The 17,588-nt window shown below is 37.5% G+C and overlaps 1 protein-coding gene across 5 annotated transcripts in view; it reads right to left on the bottom strand.

Moving 5' to 3' along the window:
* Nucleotides 1–267: 267 nt before the first annotated feature.
* garnl3 (GTPase activating Rap/RanGAP domain like 3) overlaps nucleotides 268–17,588 on the bottom strand; it is an 84,793-nt gene continuing 67,472 nt past the window's right edge. For 2 of the 5 annotated variants that reach the window (XM_072674107.1, XM_072674124.1), the window contains exons 12-31: nucleotides 17,184–17,292; nucleotides 17,028–17,073; nucleotides 16,800–16,906; nucleotides 16,530–16,645; nucleotides 15,252–15,374; nucleotides 14,026–14,100; nucleotides 13,812–13,926; nucleotides 12,166–12,192; nucleotides 11,830–11,934; nucleotides 10,148–10,264; nucleotides 9,825–10,000; nucleotides 8,714–8,872; nucleotides 8,555–8,621; nucleotides 8,365–8,472; nucleotides 7,049–7,167; nucleotides 6,696–6,831; nucleotides 5,410–5,469; nucleotides 3,385–3,603; nucleotides 2,700–2,817; nucleotides 269–2,375 (exon numbers count right to left, since the gene is read on the bottom strand). In XM_072674107.1, the coding sequence (XP_072530208.1) occupies nucleotides 2,225–2,375; nucleotides 2,700–2,817; nucleotides 3,385–3,603; nucleotides 5,410–5,469; nucleotides 6,696–6,831; nucleotides 7,049–7,167; nucleotides 8,365–8,472; nucleotides 8,555–8,621; nucleotides 8,714–8,872; nucleotides 9,825–10,000; nucleotides 10,148–10,264; nucleotides 11,830–11,934; nucleotides 12,166–12,192; nucleotides 13,812–13,926; nucleotides 14,026–14,100; nucleotides 15,252–15,374; nucleotides 16,530–16,645; nucleotides 16,800–16,906; nucleotides 17,028–17,073; nucleotides 17,184–17,292 (2,253 nt within the window). In that variant the 3' untranslated portion in view covers nucleotides 269–2,224. Of the gene's footprint in view, nucleotides 2,376–2,699; nucleotides 2,818–3,384; nucleotides 3,604–5,409; nucleotides 5,470–6,695; nucleotides 6,832–7,048; nucleotides 7,168–8,364; nucleotides 8,473–8,554; nucleotides 8,622–8,713; nucleotides 8,873–9,824; nucleotides 10,001–10,147; nucleotides 10,265–11,829; nucleotides 11,935–12,165; nucleotides 12,193–13,811; nucleotides 13,927–14,025; nucleotides 14,101–15,251; nucleotides 15,375–16,529; nucleotides 16,646–16,799; nucleotides 16,907–17,027; nucleotides 17,074–17,183; nucleotides 17,293–17,588 lie in introns of all 5 variants that reach the window. The other 3 variants (XM_072674116.1, XM_072674145.1, XM_072674134.1) reach the window with 3 other exon arrangements.

A 17,588-nucleotide genomic window follows, 5' to 3' on the forward strand; every position in this document is an offset into this window, starting at 1 on the left:
ATGCATTGGCAGACCAGTTGGAAATGAAGTTATGCGTATTAGGTATTATGTGTTTATTTTTGTAGATGAAACTGAATAATATGACCACCGTTTCATAATTGTTTTTTCAGCATCAATTTCAATTTTGACTAAATATTTCCAGACCGAATAAAATCTTTTTTTAATGATGTGTAATTAATGTAATTAGTATAATTACCAAATCACTGAAATCTGGTATGACACGAAGTACGCTGCTGAAATTTCATAAATATTTATTTCATATCAATGAACAATATGAACTACAGCAGTGGTCAACAGCACTTGATCAAATAAAAGCTATAATAATAATAATAATAGTAATAATTATTATAGTATTTCTGGTTGAGGCCACATCTGAAACACAAACATTTACAAGTAGTACTTGGCATTAAAAACAATGGCAATACAATATTTTAAGACACTTGGTGTTTTTTTTTTTTTTGTTTTTGTTTTTTTTTTTTTTTTAATATTTTTTGTTTGTTTCATTTCAATATCACAGAATTTCAGCAACAGTCTAAACAGTTAATATTGATTTAGATACAAAACCACTGCGAAAACAGTTTAGCAAGTGAATTGAGTGAACGGGAGGCAAAGAGAACAGTGAGAAGAGAAGTGCTTAAAAAAAAAAAAGTCAAGATTTTACACATCATCCGTCAGTCTCCAGCCCCACCGCAACTACTGTCAGAGAGCAATAATAAAATAAATAACATTTAAAACTTTAATTTGCAAAAATAGTCCCATGTTTTTTTCCCTTTCTCTGTTAGGCTGCTACTAGTGTTGGATAGTTGTGGATAAAACATACAAAGAGAGTCAGAGAGCGTTAGTGAGCGAGAGAGGAGCAGGGTGGGAGGCATGCATTTAGCTTTAGTTTAGCAGAAACAGTACCACGGCATGGCACCACTTTATCCAAGGCCAATACCTGACTTTTCCTTCCATTTCACATGGTTTCTGAGGATGAACTAGACTCTCTTTCATTTGATCTTACAAAAATCTAATCTGCTCTAGGTGTTTTCTGATAGTTCTGGTAGTTTTTCTCCCTTCTGTGTAAAATGTGTATGATTTGTGAAAGTATTAAATCCTAATTCTAACATTTTTAGTATAGAAAATCCCTTTTAGTTTGTACTGGGATTCAAGGGAGGCATGCAGGTGTTCCAGAGCCCTTTTTTTCATAGGCAAAAGCATTTTTTGTAAAGAGTGCACTTATAGTGTTAAGCTGAACTTTGTGAGGCAAAGCGCATGTGCTAATGAATCAAAGCTCAAAGCTTTTTTTTGTCAGTTTTAATTAGCTGTATTAAAAAACAGCTAGAGAGAGTGGCTTCTAAGTATAGATGTTTGCCTCATGGGAAATGTAGTCCATGGCCAATCTGATTTACCGCAGGTGCTTGGAGTTGTAGGAAAAAATGGCACTTGTGGGAGACTTCTGCCCTGTTTGCCAAAGGAATGGAAGTCAAGGTTTGTAAGCTTGGGTAGAGCACAACATTAAACTCACCTGTATATTTAATTATTAAATATATCCAGATATAATATTTATTTATTTATTTGTGTGTATGTATGTTCACAGGTGCAACTACAGCCTGAGATGCACATATTTTTATAGGAATTTCTCAATATCACAATGTGCAATTGACAGATGTAGAAAACACTTAAATCACAACACTGAGTTAAAATAGATATTCTGTTGTGTTTTAGGTGCTTCAGTATTACATTCAGGCTTGGTTTATAATGCCTTGCCTTGACCTAGAGTCTTGGGTCAAATCCATTGATCTGAAATTCTGACCATTTGTTTTCCATGGCTACATTATCATTAAGTGTGTCCTGTAAAGCTTCATGAGTTCAAAACCTGATCTAGGACCTGTCTTTGCGGCCCACTCCATTCCAAAAATAACGCTCGTCCACGATGCCCAATTTGTCCAGCATTTTGAAATGATCACTGTCCGTAAGTTCAACTGAAGTCTCACTAAACAAGACGGACACACACACACATACACACACGCCCAAACACGCGTTTTAGCCTTCATCATACTGATTAATGTAAACTCACTCATGTGCAAAGCTTTGGGGTCCATTTCTACACCACACACTGAGTAAGCAGACTGAGGACAATTACAAGAGTTCAAATAAAAAACAATGTTTAAAAAACAAACAAACAAAAGGACCACAGGTGGTGCTGAGGAGGGGCTACAAGAAGTGCACGGTGGGATTGTCATCACTTCAGGTCCAGGATGTCCTCCTCAAAGGAAGTAGAAAGCGTTAAAGTACTGGCCATGGGTGGGCTGCCCTCGTGAAGTTCCAGCTCAGAGCCAGAGGAGCAGTGCCGTTGAATGTCAATGTCGCCGTCGACACACTCCAACCCGACTCTGATCGGAGGATTGCAAAGATCTCATTGTAATTCTGCTCACACCTCGAACAACAAATGAATAAACAGGCTGCATCCAAAATAGCTCCCTATTTGACATCTAGTGTAGGTCACAGTGAGTTAATGACGTACATGTCTAATTAAAGTAATCCAGCGTTTTCTGCAGCTGCTACAGAAACTGCCCATTAACTTCTATTATAAGAGAGTTTAGAACATGGGAATCGCACTGGATTTACGGCATGGAAGTTGTGTGCTCTACAGATCCCCTTTCAAAAAGCTCTGAATGTTCTTTTACTTCCTTTTTAGTTTATCTGCTGTAACTTACTGCTCAGTGCTGGCAGTTCCTGCTGGTCTCCTTTTCTCTTCCTCCTTTGTTTTCTTGCTCATTTTCCTCTGTTTGACTGAGCTGCTGTCTGCCTTACTGCTGGGCTCTTCGGTTAAGCCTGGAACAAGGACAGAGACATAAACATAAATGTACTTTTATATAGGCAAGAGAAAGACAAAAATCATTTAATTCTGTAACTATAAGGTTTTAAATATAAGTGCAATCAAATATATGTTGTTAAAAAATTTTTATTCAATTTCAACTTAATTTGAGGAGATTAGGTACTTTTATTATATATGTAATATACAGCAAATTGGAGTGTTGAATTGTACAGTTCTACCGATGTAGACCACTGGGGGGCAGTGCTGCACCTTTATTTTGGTGCACTCGTGCTGATGGTTTGTGGTTGGGTTGTGCTATGTTTCTAGCAGTGTGTCTAACGTGTTTGCAGGATGAGCTACTAGCAAAAGCTTTATAATATGGAAAATGCTTGTGAATATTTGACTACTAAACATGTATTTGCATTCAGACCGAATTTATTGAAACAAAACCTTTAAGTTTTTATTCACATTTGATTTCTTCTTTAGAGGAACATCAGCTAGAATCACATCAGCTCACACAACTTAATTGCAATGATGATAGTACTTGCTAGCTGTTTGCATACACATACAGAGACACAACTTACCCAGCAGTTCTTTCCGTGTCCGGCTAGCAATCTCTTTTATCTCCATGCGCGAGAGTGAGAGAGAGGGTGTGGTCGGGATCATAGAGACAGGAGCTATCACGCCAGAGCCAGGTGCCGTAAGCACCTTATTAACCAACGGGGACTTAAGAGGCCTTTCTATGCTCCGTCCAACAAGGTTACTCAGTGGGATCTTGTAGATCTGTTTGGTGGAAGATTCACCTGAAATCAAGAGAAATTATAGAAAACAATAAATACAGTCCAATAGGCTAAAGAAAATCAGGCGTAAAAAGAAACCCTGGGACAATGAATAATCAAGAACTATGAATTATTATTCGGTGTGCACAGTATGCACACAAAAGGTAACCATTTTTCAGTCCAGTTAGGTTAAAGTAAACACTTGTCCACTGTTTTATAAACCTTACTCTTTTTTAAACCTTACTGAGCCCTTGTTTGACATTTCTAAAAAAAAAACAAAAAAAAAAAAACAATTTTTCTAAGAGCGGCATAAGTGCACACAGTACGTCACAGTACGCCACAGGTGGGCATTATTATAGTAGATTAAAAGATTAGTTGTAACAGTAGCTAAAAATTGTTACATATGTATGCATTTTTTTTCAACATACATAACCTGTTTAGCAGAATAGTATGTAAGTTTTTTGTTAGAAGTCATATTTTTCTTGAAGTCAAATAAACTGTGAAATCAAGGAGCCAGCGGTTTTCCCATAGAAACCATACACTAAAACACAGTCAATGAACCACAAACAGTTTAACCTGAACAACAAAACATGTACAACCATATACCAATATGGTAATTGTAACATTGGGCAAAATACACTGTGAAGTGCACAGTTCTGAGGTTTGTGTCGACGTGTCTTCGTGATGGTACTACTGTACAGGGAACCAACCCTGAAAATGACTTTCACACATTAAAAACGTATATTGTGCAATATACAAGCAGCATCTGTCACAAAATTACCCAGTTGAAAATGTAAAGGGATATGTTTAACCTAAAGAGAAACAAAACTGTCAACAACACTGATCATGATCTTAAGGCATGCACAGGCAAATAAATGTTCCCCTAAAGAGAAAAATTAGAAACCTGCAAAAAGTTAATTTAACCAAAGTGTGGGTCAATTCTGAATTTAACTGAAGATAATTATATCACATTCAGTTCTTTAAGCTCCAGGAGGGTGAACCAAAACTGAACCAGAAATACAGAAATCTGAATTCACTACTTCACCAATAAAACCCTTCTAGTTTGATTCTAGTGGGTAAGTTTCTGTCAGAAACATCAAATATGTATTCATGAATTGACCCAAATGCCAGTAAAAGCATGCATTATCTGGAATAAACGGAGATATTCCTCATTCATTTCTGTACCATGGGCCCGTCTAAAATATGTCAAAATGTATGACATCTCCTAATTAAGTGCACTAACACGTGAACAGTATGTTTGAGATATATTTATATTTATTTATATATGTATATATAAAATAAATAATCTGTTGTGTTCTGTGTTCATAATTGATCCTGACTGTGTCCCATGATGCAGAGATGGCAGTTGCAGGTGACTGGCTGTTGGTTTTAAGTACCAGGATATGGGTTTTGTCACAACCCCTCAATACCTCTGTTTAGACAGAAGCACACAGGGTTCAATGTGAGTGTGTGAAGAGGGGCTTTGACAAAAGTATCCATGGTGAGATAACGATTTGTGGGTCATGCTGTTGCAAATGTGTCCCTCTTCCATTGATCGCCTTCATCTTTCCGGTTTTCCTGTTCATCTCTCTCTCTCTCCCTCCCTCCCTCTCTCTCTCTCTCTCTCTTGTGTATCTGTTTTCTTTGTCTCTCCCTCACTCTTAGCAGCTGAGGAATAGAGGGACACATTGTGCTCACAGAACATTTTGTCAATGCTCTGTCAGCATGCATCTGTGAATGAAAACAAAACTGGGGTGAGTTTCCGTGGCAACGTGCATGTTAGTGAGGCAGTATGGGAAGCATAGGCAAAAGCGCAAGTCCCCGCAGTACCTTCAGAGTCTTTAGACATGTAGAGGGAAAGCTTGGTGCCATAGGGGATCCGAATACAATCTGGACCAGGGATGGAAAAGAGCATTACAGCAACCCAACCCACACACTTCAAATAATAACGCAGATAGAACAGATAACAAGAGACAAACAGACACCGAAACATATGTCTTGCCATCATTTAGGCATGGGTACAATGTAACATAATAACATAATATAATAAGTCCAGCGGTTCTCAAACTGAGGACACCAAGGGGAATTATTTCTCTATTTAAGCTTAAGTTGCTCAGTCTGGCCAAGTTTGTGATAGTTGACTCAAGTCTGCAGATTTTGGTGCAGTCTGAGTTGATGATTGAAAGAGAAACTCAAGTAGTGTATACTGGTCAGCGGCCGTATTCCTCACAGCCAAATAGGCAAAACCCAAACATGGCAAGTAGACCCAAATCCTACATACAACATTTATTTCTCCCTGACATCCACTTGTAGCTTATTTGGCTTTATGTGCTAAAATCGGTCATAAATCATTCTGTATGTGATTGTTTTCCAACCTCGCTCTACCTTAGATTTAAACAGGATATTTCTATTGCTGCACCTTGAAGTTGGATATAAGATCATTTATCTCTGTTCTAATTGGCTGTTCTTGAGACACTTTAACTTGAATGGGTGGGGCTAAAGTGTGGTAGGCTGAATAGGCAGAGATATGTAAATGAGTTGGTTCTTGTGAACCAACTCTTCTGTTATGCCAAGTCATTTAGTGTGTCATTCCCAATATTTTAGTTGCAATCTGTACTGTCTTGTCATGATATGATAGGATTTTAACAGTTGTGTGTCTAATTGTGTTTGATTTACTCATGTTACATTGGGTCTGTTTATTAAATTTGCTGTCTTACATCAGCAATATTTAAAAGCGGTAATGGTAAACCTTATTAAACCTTATTAAATGGTAGACCTTATTAAACATTATTTAAATGAATGATATGCCAGCCAATCACAATTCATGACAATCCAACATCCATGTTTAATGAGTTATCTGCAATCTTAAAGAATGCCACTACATTATTAATACTTGCAAATGATGAATAGCTACAGAGAAAGCCAGAAAGTTTCTAGTAAGACAAGATCCTGGTCCATCACCTGAAAGTAATGGTGACACTTACTGTATACACTGTGGACCTTAGGGCCAGAGGTTTGAGAACCACTGATTTAGTCAGCAGAAAACAACAACAAATAACGGAGCTTGCCATACCAACAAGAAATTATATCATGCTTGGGCATAAAACGGGACCTACCATCTCCAAGCGGAGAGGGGAAAATGGGCATCTCGTAGCCTGTTGGTGTTTGAGGAGAGCTTTGGGAACTGGTGTCTCTTGAGCTACAGTTAGAGGCAGAGTTTACTGGAGCTGATGATATGAAGTAGATGTCCGACTAGAGAGAGAGAGAGTGCGAGAGAAGAGATTTCATAAACAAAAACATTTGAGAAGGAAGACATTTGCTGTTGCTTGTCCTCTTTCTTTTACCTAAGCAGATCCAAAACAAATGTCATCATCAATAACATGTTGTAACGTGTTTGTTAAGATCTGATGTACCACCATGACTCTAGTTGTGAAAAGGTGTGTGTTTTGTGATAAAACACCGCACTAACCCTAGAGGCAACCAGCTGGAGCTCTGGAACCACAGCAGTGTACACCAGATTTCCATTGACGACCAGTCGGATCTCTATGGAGTCGGTGGTAAAAGCCAGAATGTAGGGGAATGCACACACTGTAACACATGAAGTGACATCACAGCGTATCATCAGCAGTAGATCTCCACAGGCCGTGAGATGCTGAGACAACTTGATGACCAGCTTGTTTCTCACTGGCTAGGTGCTCTTGTCCGTGTTTTTCTTGTTTTATATATTGTATTATATATATTTGTTATTATATCCTGCACCCTAATAATACAATCTCTACTCAAGTCTCATGCGACAGTTAAAAAAAGAATTTTACTAAATATCAGCAAGTTCTGGAAGTGAACGGCAACTGGGTATGAAAAGAGACCAGCTTCTACAATACATACTGTATATCAAAATTCATCATCTATTACTTCAATAAATGCCAGATAAGGTTTTTGAAATGTTCTTGACATCTGCAGGTAGATCTTAAACAGTTGGGTATAAGACTACCCAACTAAGTTCTGCAAGGGGAATGACTGCAAGGGAGAGTGAGTGAAAATAGGAAAACTCGAGCTGGCTTACAAAAGCATTTGCAAGCTGTGTTATCTTCCAAGGGGGTGTTATACATGTACAGGGGGTCACAGGTTGGGTCACAGTTATTATTGTTGTTCTGTATAACTGCATTAACATTTGCAGAAGGGCCATGGGAGTGCAAACATTTACATACAACTCTAGGGAAAAAAATAATAACTTGCAAGGTGAAGGTTTAGTGTTGTGTCCTTTTCATTGATTGGTATGACTTTTGACACTGTAAAAAAATTAAACATTGAATGATAAATGATTTATGTGGCAAATCAATATCAGGCAAATGAAACACAAACTGGAAATTTATATCATGAACTCAGTCAGTCATGACCTTTTTTTTAATCAATATTGGCTTTATCCTAATTGGTTTCAAAAATCACAATAGTACTGTAATCTAGAACTGTATTTTCAATGATGTTTTAGGCTGATGTGAGGCAATCAGAAAGAAAACCACAAGCTGACATGGTTCTAGGTTTGCTCAACCTCCATAACACCCACAACAAACATACACACACTGAAACCAACCTAGACTGTCTGCCAGGTAACGTTGCAAATGCTGAAATATTAGCAGGTTTCACATTGGCATGCCTGACATGTCCCAAACTGTCTGTGGAGATTTTCTGCAAAGGAACCAGCGGCCACAGAGGCCCGACGCATAGTGATAGCGTTTCTGTGGTAACGGGGGGCTGAGCTGGGACAGTGTTGCTATGGTTACTCACCTATGCTGTTGGGCATTTGATTCCAGCTGAAGTGAAAGTCTGACGAGTTGGGCTGAATCATGGGTGTGGCCCCATTAAACGGACACACCTTCTTATAGGCGCAGAGATCTATGAGTAAAGTGATTAAGATGTGTTAGGCAAGATGTTTAAAGCCTCAAAGCAATGAATAAATGACATAACAGACACTGACTATTGTAGCAGAGCAGTAGCCCAGCTTCCCCATCTTCATACACATCTATGGCTGCTACAAAATTCACCTGCACACATAAGCCACATATTCATTGAACCATTAAATGTGTCCACATATCCATCAACCCACTTCACTAAAGAGAGTGTGTATGTTCCTTACCCGGTTGGAGTCTACGTGATGTAATCTGTATGCATCTCCCGTGCTCTCATTGATGAGGTCAAACTGGTGTTTATAGGCCACGCAGATCATGTGATCGTTCTCGCCTGTCGGCCCATCAACCAGCGCCATGATGACTGGAGTATCACACAGGCAGATCTCCTGTGTGTCACACATGAATACAAACAGCAAAGTCACCAGTACCCCAGAGCAGTTACACAACATCTAGTTGTGTCTAATACGAACAGTTATTTCCCCCTGTGCTAATATTGACACATTTTCCCCTAGAAATCAGTTTTTATCTACTATATCCTTAGAAGGCGGGGTTATACTTTGGCTTGGCTGGAAGAGAGAGCCCGCGGGTTCTGAGCTGTAATCCAGCAGTCGGGCAACTAGACAGTAAATTGTACTGAATTGTATTTATTATTACTTATTACTTGTTGTGTTGTTCTGTTGGTATTAACAGGCACTCTGTAGAAAGTTCATTGCAGTTGCTGTCTTATATTTTATGTCTGATGTTTGTGTAAAATGGCCAATTTAATATAATTAGTTGTTAGCCAGACAGCTAATGATAGCCTAGTTAGATGTGCTGGAATGTTTTTTAGATTGATAGATATATTCATTAATCACTGAGGTAAAGTCAGGTATTACAGCAGCACATAAGTACAGTGAAAAGCAAACAAGAGCAAAGCAAAGAGCAAAGTAGCCTCGCATTTATGTGCAAACACATAAACAGAAGGAAGATATAAGAATAAGAATACATTTGTTTTGGACCACATCGTCCATGTTTTTATGGTCTAAAATGTAAGACGCAGGCAATATGCTGCCCTCTGGTGGAGCACAGAGTTAAGATGCTAATCTTATAAAAATTTACTTCCATTCCATTTTTGAACATTTTAATCAATCAATTACAACTTGTGTCAATTTATGTAACTCTGTACTGTTACTTGCCAATCAATGTTAGGTCATGGTGTAAAGAATAATAGTCAAATTCACAGGTTAGTATGTGTAACTGTTTAAAAGTGTTTCAATTTATGCAAAAATAAATAAATAAATAAATAAATAAATAAAACCATAATATATTCATGAGAAAACATTATTTCATGTCTCATACTCGTATGTACTGGAACTCCTCCACTGGTGAATCACTGGGTCCAGTACTCATGCCTACAGAAGTTATGCAGTCAAAGCGTGGCTGTTTCCTTGTGATGAGGAGGAGCTTGTTCCTTATGGCTGCCACAATGCGAAGCTCCACCCCATGGTGTGTGTTTATGGAGTAAAGATGGCAACCTGAAAGGACAGAAGAATAGCCACAAAACCAAAAAAGACAAATTCTTATCCTTTCAAAGATGAACTGTAACCGCAAAATCAGCTTGTTTTGTATATCCTCTTCATAAGCAATGTTAGTTCCAAAAACACACTGACAGTCTCTCATACCTCGAGTTTTCTCCAGCTTGTTCTCTCTGCTGTCACATTTGGTACGGACTAGTTGCCGCTCCTCTATCCCTCGCTTGAGTGCGCTCAGTCTGTACACATAGAGACGAGCGTCCTTCCCTGAAACACAACACATGTGACTTCATGTCCTGGCTCAGCTCCTTGTGTTTTATGTTTCTCATTCTTTATTAATCGCTGAGACACTGATTTCATGTTTTATATTCAACACAGCCAAGCAATAATTTGAGGCACAGCGGTTTCCCTGAATTATTTTTCTTTCCTATGTGCTGCAGGCCTGTTGCTTATTAGTAAATAATTTGCACACCACAGCTCATATTCAGCTTGATTAGGACTCTCTGTATTTTTCTCATGCAACTCTTCGGACCCCTGTGTCTCAAAGGTGTTCTTTAACCGAAAGCTATTTATTGAATGCTATTTTTAAGATATTCTTTGAATAAGTGACTGTGATAGCGTTTAGATTTTCACTGAAAGGAAAACGTTATCCAACACTGCTTAAACCTGAGTAGTTGTCCAGCTCCATGCATTGTATGAACAGATCAGGGGTTTGCTTTTGTTTCAGTAGGTCTAGTAGCAAAACATCGGACATGGTACCAAGCTAAGTTCTTCTTTGATTTTCTGTAAATCTTTTGTTTTACGTTCTGTTTTACTTGTAAAAGCTACTAGAATGTTTTAGAGCCATCATATGGTACACTGAAAATATCTGGCAACAAATAAGCAACTGTTTCATCAAAATTACAAGCGTTTTTGCTCATGTAATTTTTTGGTTTCTGAAATTCCAGTCACAATAAATAGTGGTTTCCAGGTGACAAGGGTGTAAGAGAATTCATTATTTCCCTGCTAGAAATGTTTCTAGCTTGTGTCTACTTCAGGTGGAAGTTTGCACAGGCTCTGGCTAATGACTAGAAAAGGAGCATTAGTCGACAGTGTTATATGGGTGTCTGCTATTTCTACTTATGTCTGTATAATGAGCTCTGAGTCTAGACGATGCAGAGAAACCTGAGACAAGGTGTATGTGGTGTGTGTTTTGATTTTTTGAGAGAGCGTGAGCCAACGCTACTGTGTTATCATGGGTGTTAAGATGTTCATTAGGACAGAAGATACAACTTGTTCCTTATTACTTGCTTCTGTACATCCTTTCTTTTATCCTGTCTAAGTAGCATCCATATACAACCTAACACTACTGTATACTGCATATGACTACATAGATCCATTAATTCTCAGTTCTCTTTTTTACATTGTTTAGGTCCACAATTCAAAACTATATATCATAAAATGAGTTTTTGAAGTTATTCAGTAATTCAAAAACTAAGGACTAGATTAGCAACAGGAGATACAATTTTATGAATGTTTAAAAAATCTCAAACAACATTTTCCATTCTCATTTTTGTGAAACCAAGGCTTCAAACTCCTCCTACTGACCAGAATGACCAGTGTCTATATGGGCTAGGTTTCAAAAATAAATGCAAAAAGAAATTGTAGTCAGAATTATTAACTGACTGAACATGTGGCTGGTAAATAAATTCTAGTAATTTTTGTTATGCTCTTCATCAGTAGTTATAATGTCAAGTCTGCTAACAGATCCATGTGTCTTCGTAGCATTGATAGTGCATTAGTGACTTTTCCCAGCAAATGATCTCCATACAGAATAACACTCTCACACATACCTTTGTCGGCCCTTGTGATAAGAAGATCCTGAGGTTCTAGCACGTGCATCTGTTTGACGGTTAGAGTTTTGTCAAAAACTTGCACAGGAGGCAGGGCTGGAGAATCTGTCATGAAAAGCAAAACATTGGCTGAAGGTTACTTGATGTAAAAAAAAGGCTTGTACTTAAAAAGCCAAAAAACACAAACATGTGCACATGTATATGCATATATCCTCTGATTATTGGCACCATGGCATGATTATATGTATATATCTTATGTGCTACTGTAGTTTTCTTATGTATTACAATTCAATTGTTCAACTCTACAGATGTCCTTGTTGAGACAGTGAAACTTACCAGCGTTGGACAGCAGTGGATCTGAGGCTGAAAACCAAACAAAAATAGATTTTACAAGGTTTCACTGAATATCAGGTTTCACTGAAATGCACCATACTTTAAAGATGCACAGTGATGTCAGGATATCGGTATTGGCAGACAACTGCTTAAAACAATGCAGCAGCATTAAGCAGATGTTTACATGTGTCAAATATATTTTAAACTAATATATGAAGACATAGGCAATATACTCTAGAACAGCAGCTTGTTTAGGTGATGCTGAGTTATCATGCTAAATTAATGCTTAATGTGCATTGTCAAGTGGGTTATATTTCAATTATTGTTTCTAATGATTTAGGCCACTGGTTAAGCAGGGCATGAAAACTACATGGTGTTGCCCTGCTGTGGTTTCCTTCAAATTGCAGGGTTCAGAATTCACTGCCCCTTTACCATTTCTTAAAATAATCTAAACAGTATTTTTTCAATTGCCAGGAAACTTTACAGTTCAAAGTACAAAGGACTGACAATTCTCATGTCTGTTTAATAGTCACAAAGCACTTTCAGACAACACAATGGTGTACACTTACTACTGATAAAACTGCGAAGGGGAGTTTTTTCCAGTAATTGTCTACTGCCCAAGGTATTTTTTATACTTGACACTCTTTCTATTTTGTTGATTTTCTAAGTGGAACTAAACACACATTATCTACAGACACATTTATGCATGTTTTAATGTACACTTGCTGTTTATTTGCTTAATGCAATATTTTGAGGGGACAAATATTATACTTGGAATGTACAAAAAGTAATGCATGTACACTATATGTCCAAATGTTTGTGGACACTCCCTCCAATGAATGCATTCAGCTATTTAAATTGGCATCCATTGCTGACAAAGATGTGCCTATGCACACACAGCTTGTCTAGTCCCTAAGAAGAAGCACTGACAATAAAATAGGACTAAATAAACAACAGATAAACATGAACCTACTGGCACCATGCCTAATGTCAGGTTTGGGATAGAACTCCCAGCACTAAGCTGTGGAGCACTGGAACTGTGTTTTCGGGAATGTAGGTGCTCTATGAGTTGGGGAGTTGGGGATGAAGTGAGGTGGTAATCATCCAACATTCTGAACTGGTCTGGTTGCTGAATTCAATCAAATATTCATAGCAATGCACCAACATGTAGTAAAAAACCTTCCCTGGACAGTCGAGACAAGGATAAACTCAATGAACTAAAATTCAATGAAAGAAACAATGAATGAGCAAGTGTCCCAATACTCTATATAGTGTATGTGTTATATATATTTTTTCCATTATGTTAAATTCAGCAAATAAATATAGCTTGTTCTGTAAGTTATGTTTTTACTTACTTTCACTAAACAAATCAACAAATCATTTTACAGTGTACAGTTATATGGTTCTGTTGCAGTGTGTTGTATGTAGAGGGATGGTTGCAGTTGGGATGAATACTGTATATAAATGTGTATGAGGAACATTGTATTAGGAGTTGTAAAAGTGTCAATTAGATGTGGAACTGGGGAATAAAACAGGAATTATGCTTTTAATACGGCAGAAATGTGAAGAGCTTTGAAGGGCACATGTTTTATGTCAGTCTCAACATTCAGACAGTAAATTTATGGTGACTCATAATGAGATATTCTCACCCTCCAAAAGCATGACTCCTGCTGAGTCCGTGGCAACCAGTAATGACTGACCCCAGGAATCCCCGCAGACAATGTCATACGCAAAGCTACTGCAGAAAGACTGAGACTCCCATGGCTGAAAAACCAAAACAGAAACAACAAAGGTCTTAAACAGCCTCACATATACACTGCTTCACTAATTCGCTATTTCTGTATCTGTTCATCCTTCTCTTACCTCTTTCCTGCAAAGGCCAGTGTTGACTAGACTAGTAGGAGCGTCTCCCTTAACTATGGTTTTCAACTTCAGTGCCTAGAAAGACATACATTAATCTCATCTACTGATATTTTTTTATTAATAAAAAGAAAAATACAGCCAGAAAGCCACATCTAGTAACCCTGGAAATTACAGTTATCACTGCTAATAAGAAAGGCATGTTACAAATTCAACATTAATCATTTCTCATTTGCCACTGAAGTGTTCAAATTTCAATCTCAGTCAATATCACATTTTCATGTATCTTATTTTGTATTATGGTTTTCATAAAGAGTTAGAGTTATAAGAGTTATAAAGAGTTATAAAGAGTTATTGTACATTTTTGTAACTACAGTATCTATAAGAGGTATTCACCGCCTTGGATGTTTTCCACCTTTATTGCTTTTATAAATGGAATCATGGTATAATATCATTTGTTTTTTTACAAAACTTTACAAAAAGAACTCTTTAATGTAAAAGTGAAAACAGATTAAATACAAATTAATGTAAAATAAATGACTGCATAAATATTAACCCTCTTTAAAGTGACCTAATTTTTAACCCAGCACCCAGTGGTAGTATTCTTACAGTTAGTTAAATGGGGATCAGTGGGGGGAGTGTAGTGAATGTGTCTTAAGTGATTGTAGTATAAAGACACCTGTCTGGAAGGTCCAGTCACTGGTTAATCAGTATTCCTGGCTATAAATATACCACAAAGACAAAAGAACAGTCCATGCAACTCTGAGAAAAGCTTAATAAAGAGTCAGAGGACAGAGGACAAATATTTTCCTTGAATAAATAACAGTTGTCATATGCAGGGTCTCTCCCATCTCAGCCGCTGAAGCTTTTAACGCCTTCAGAGTAATTGTAGGTGTCTTGGTGGCCTCCCTCAGTAGTCTCCATCTTGCACGGTCACTAGGCAGATTTACACATGTGCCATATTCCTTTCATTTCTCAATGACAGAATTAACTAAACTCCAGGGGAGATGTTTTGTAAAATAGCCAAATTATATTGACCATGATTCCATTTATACAAGCAATAAAAGGGAAACACACAGAAATGAATGAATCATTTTTACAGGCACTGTGGAATATTTCAAAGGTATTACATTTCTACTTCTAAAGCTACTTCTAAAGCGTAAAGTCTTACCATAGAACTCTGCTTTGTGACTGTGTGTTTACAGCTTGTGTGTGTATAGTTGTGGTACCTGTCCTATTCGGACAAACTCAGCCTGTCGTGCTTCCTCCTTCTTGCGGGCCGACTTGGGTGACTCAGGCAGCACGTCACTGAAAGACCGCCGATTGAGCATGTTCTGCGGAGAGAACGGAACCTACAGGAGCAGTAAGACACATACACGGGTCTGAGAGGTGGACCCGGAAAAGAAGCAGAAATCCAGAACAGAGTAGAAGCAGGCAGGCCAGGGTCAGCATCAGTGCAGGTATTGGGAAACAACAGAGACAGATTCAAAAGAAATAGAGCAAGAGTAAGGAACTAGTTCAGTTCCTTAAAAGTGCAGTTACAGCAAGAATATTTTAAGATGACCCAAGAAATATGAAGGTGTGTCCCTTTACTGTTGCAGCCTTTCTCTTTAATGCTGCAGTAGTCAGCATCTTTTACAAACTAGAGTTTTTCGGGTTAGAGTTTGTGGCTAGCATTTAGTATGCTAATGTGTTTTTGGATGAATGGTTGCTGGTCTTGTTCTAGATAAACAGCAAAAGGAATCAGTAATATCTGAACTGATATGTGTAGATTTTGTTTGACCAAAGAAAATGTAAATGACTGTTTTATTTGTTTAACTATACTATTATATTTATATTACTAAACTTATATTACAATCTAACCTCCCCGAAGACTGGCTTATATTTTTTTTGTTAAAGCTTGTTTATAGTGGTAACCAGCTTTAAATACAGCTTAAACAGTTAAAAATAGCCAATAGAGGATCAAGTCATGTATGCCTGGATCAGGATCGGTACATACAACATAAGTTACATAAATAACATACATAATGTTATTTGTTTGACATGAAATATCATATATTATATAATACATAAGCCCACAAAATATTAAGAGGTGGATGTCTGTAATCGAGGAATCTAATGAACAGCTTATATGATTCACCAACAATAGTGAATTAGTGAATAGTGAATTAGAAATTGTCTCATGTATGAGTGTGCACCTGTAAACTGCATTTTAATTTCAAGTTTATAGGTGTATATTTAGCAGCCGTTATTTCTGTTAAAATGGCATTCCTGTTTTCACAGCATGAAGAGCAAACTTAAGAAAAAAACTCAAAATAAAATGGCAAAATAAGATAAGAGCAAAACATTTTCAAACATGTGTGGTGAAAAAAGAGTGATTTATTACAGGAGAAGAAGCAAGATAACAAGGATCTATAAAACAACATCTGCTGTGCCTTAGAACAAGACACTAAGGAAAAAGTGACAATTCCAGTAGATAATTAGTGTGTGCCTGTGTGTGTGTGTACCTTGTGCAAGTCTGGCATAAGGTCTTGGTACAGAGACCTAATCAGCATGTCGAGAGTTCGCTGACGTTTCTGAGCAAACGTAGGGGTTTCAAGAGTGGCTTTCTCTCCATTTATTACTGATGAGGGATGAAGAGAGGGATGAAGAGAGCGAAAGAGAGAGAGAGAGAGAGAGATGCATTATGTTATCGCAGTGGTTAATCTTTCATATGTATTTAATAGCTAATGCTGTTTTGCAACAATTATGATGTGAAACAAAATGTGTAGACTAACGTTTGACTAGTAAAAAGTCCCTGAACTCCTGATGGTCTGTGAACACTGGTGGGGAAGGGAGAGGAGGACCAAACAGCGGCACACTTTCCTCTGAGAAAATTTTCAACCTGCAAACATCAAGGATATTAAAACCACTATATGAAATAAAATCAGAGTAACAGATACAACTAAATGTTGTATCTGTCTAGAACATGTCTAGAACATGCTTAAAATGAAATGACTCCATACCTATAGCTGTCATTCTGACTGTTATATCTAACTAAGGCAAAAATATCTTTGATGTGAGTTAAGGGGATATAAAATATACATACATACTGCAGTTACAGAATCATATAGAAATGTATTTTAGTGATCACTATATTTTCTTTTTAAAATGAAGGATACGTGTGAAATGAGATCGGATCATTGAGGGTTTGAAGGATGGCGAGGCATCATCTCCTTCCTGGAATACGATGGTGACGATGTCATTCCCAATGTGTCTTTTCCTTTCCACCTGAGAATGTCCAGAAACAAATTAAATCAATGCCTGCCAATATAAGCAGTCATAGAAAAAATGTAACATTATGTATTTACTTCAGAAATACTTTTCTAGTGTTCCAGTTAATTCACTGTGAATGTATGTGTTTGGGCATTTAACCCAGATTCTGAACTCCATAGTTTTAGACTTCATTACAAAAATGCGTAACTCTTACAATACATGACCTCCAGCCAACAATTATAATGATAATAACAATATATCTATGATATTGTTATATGCTTGGTTTTATGGAAATAGCTAACCTGCTTAGC

The sequence above is a fragment of the Salminus brasiliensis genome, chromosome 1, assembly GCF_030463535.1.
Source record: "Salminus brasiliensis chromosome 1, fSalBra1.hap2, whole genome shotgun sequence".
Classification (NCBI taxonomy): Eukaryota; Metazoa; Chordata; class Actinopteri; order Characiformes; family Bryconidae; genus Salminus; species Salminus brasiliensis.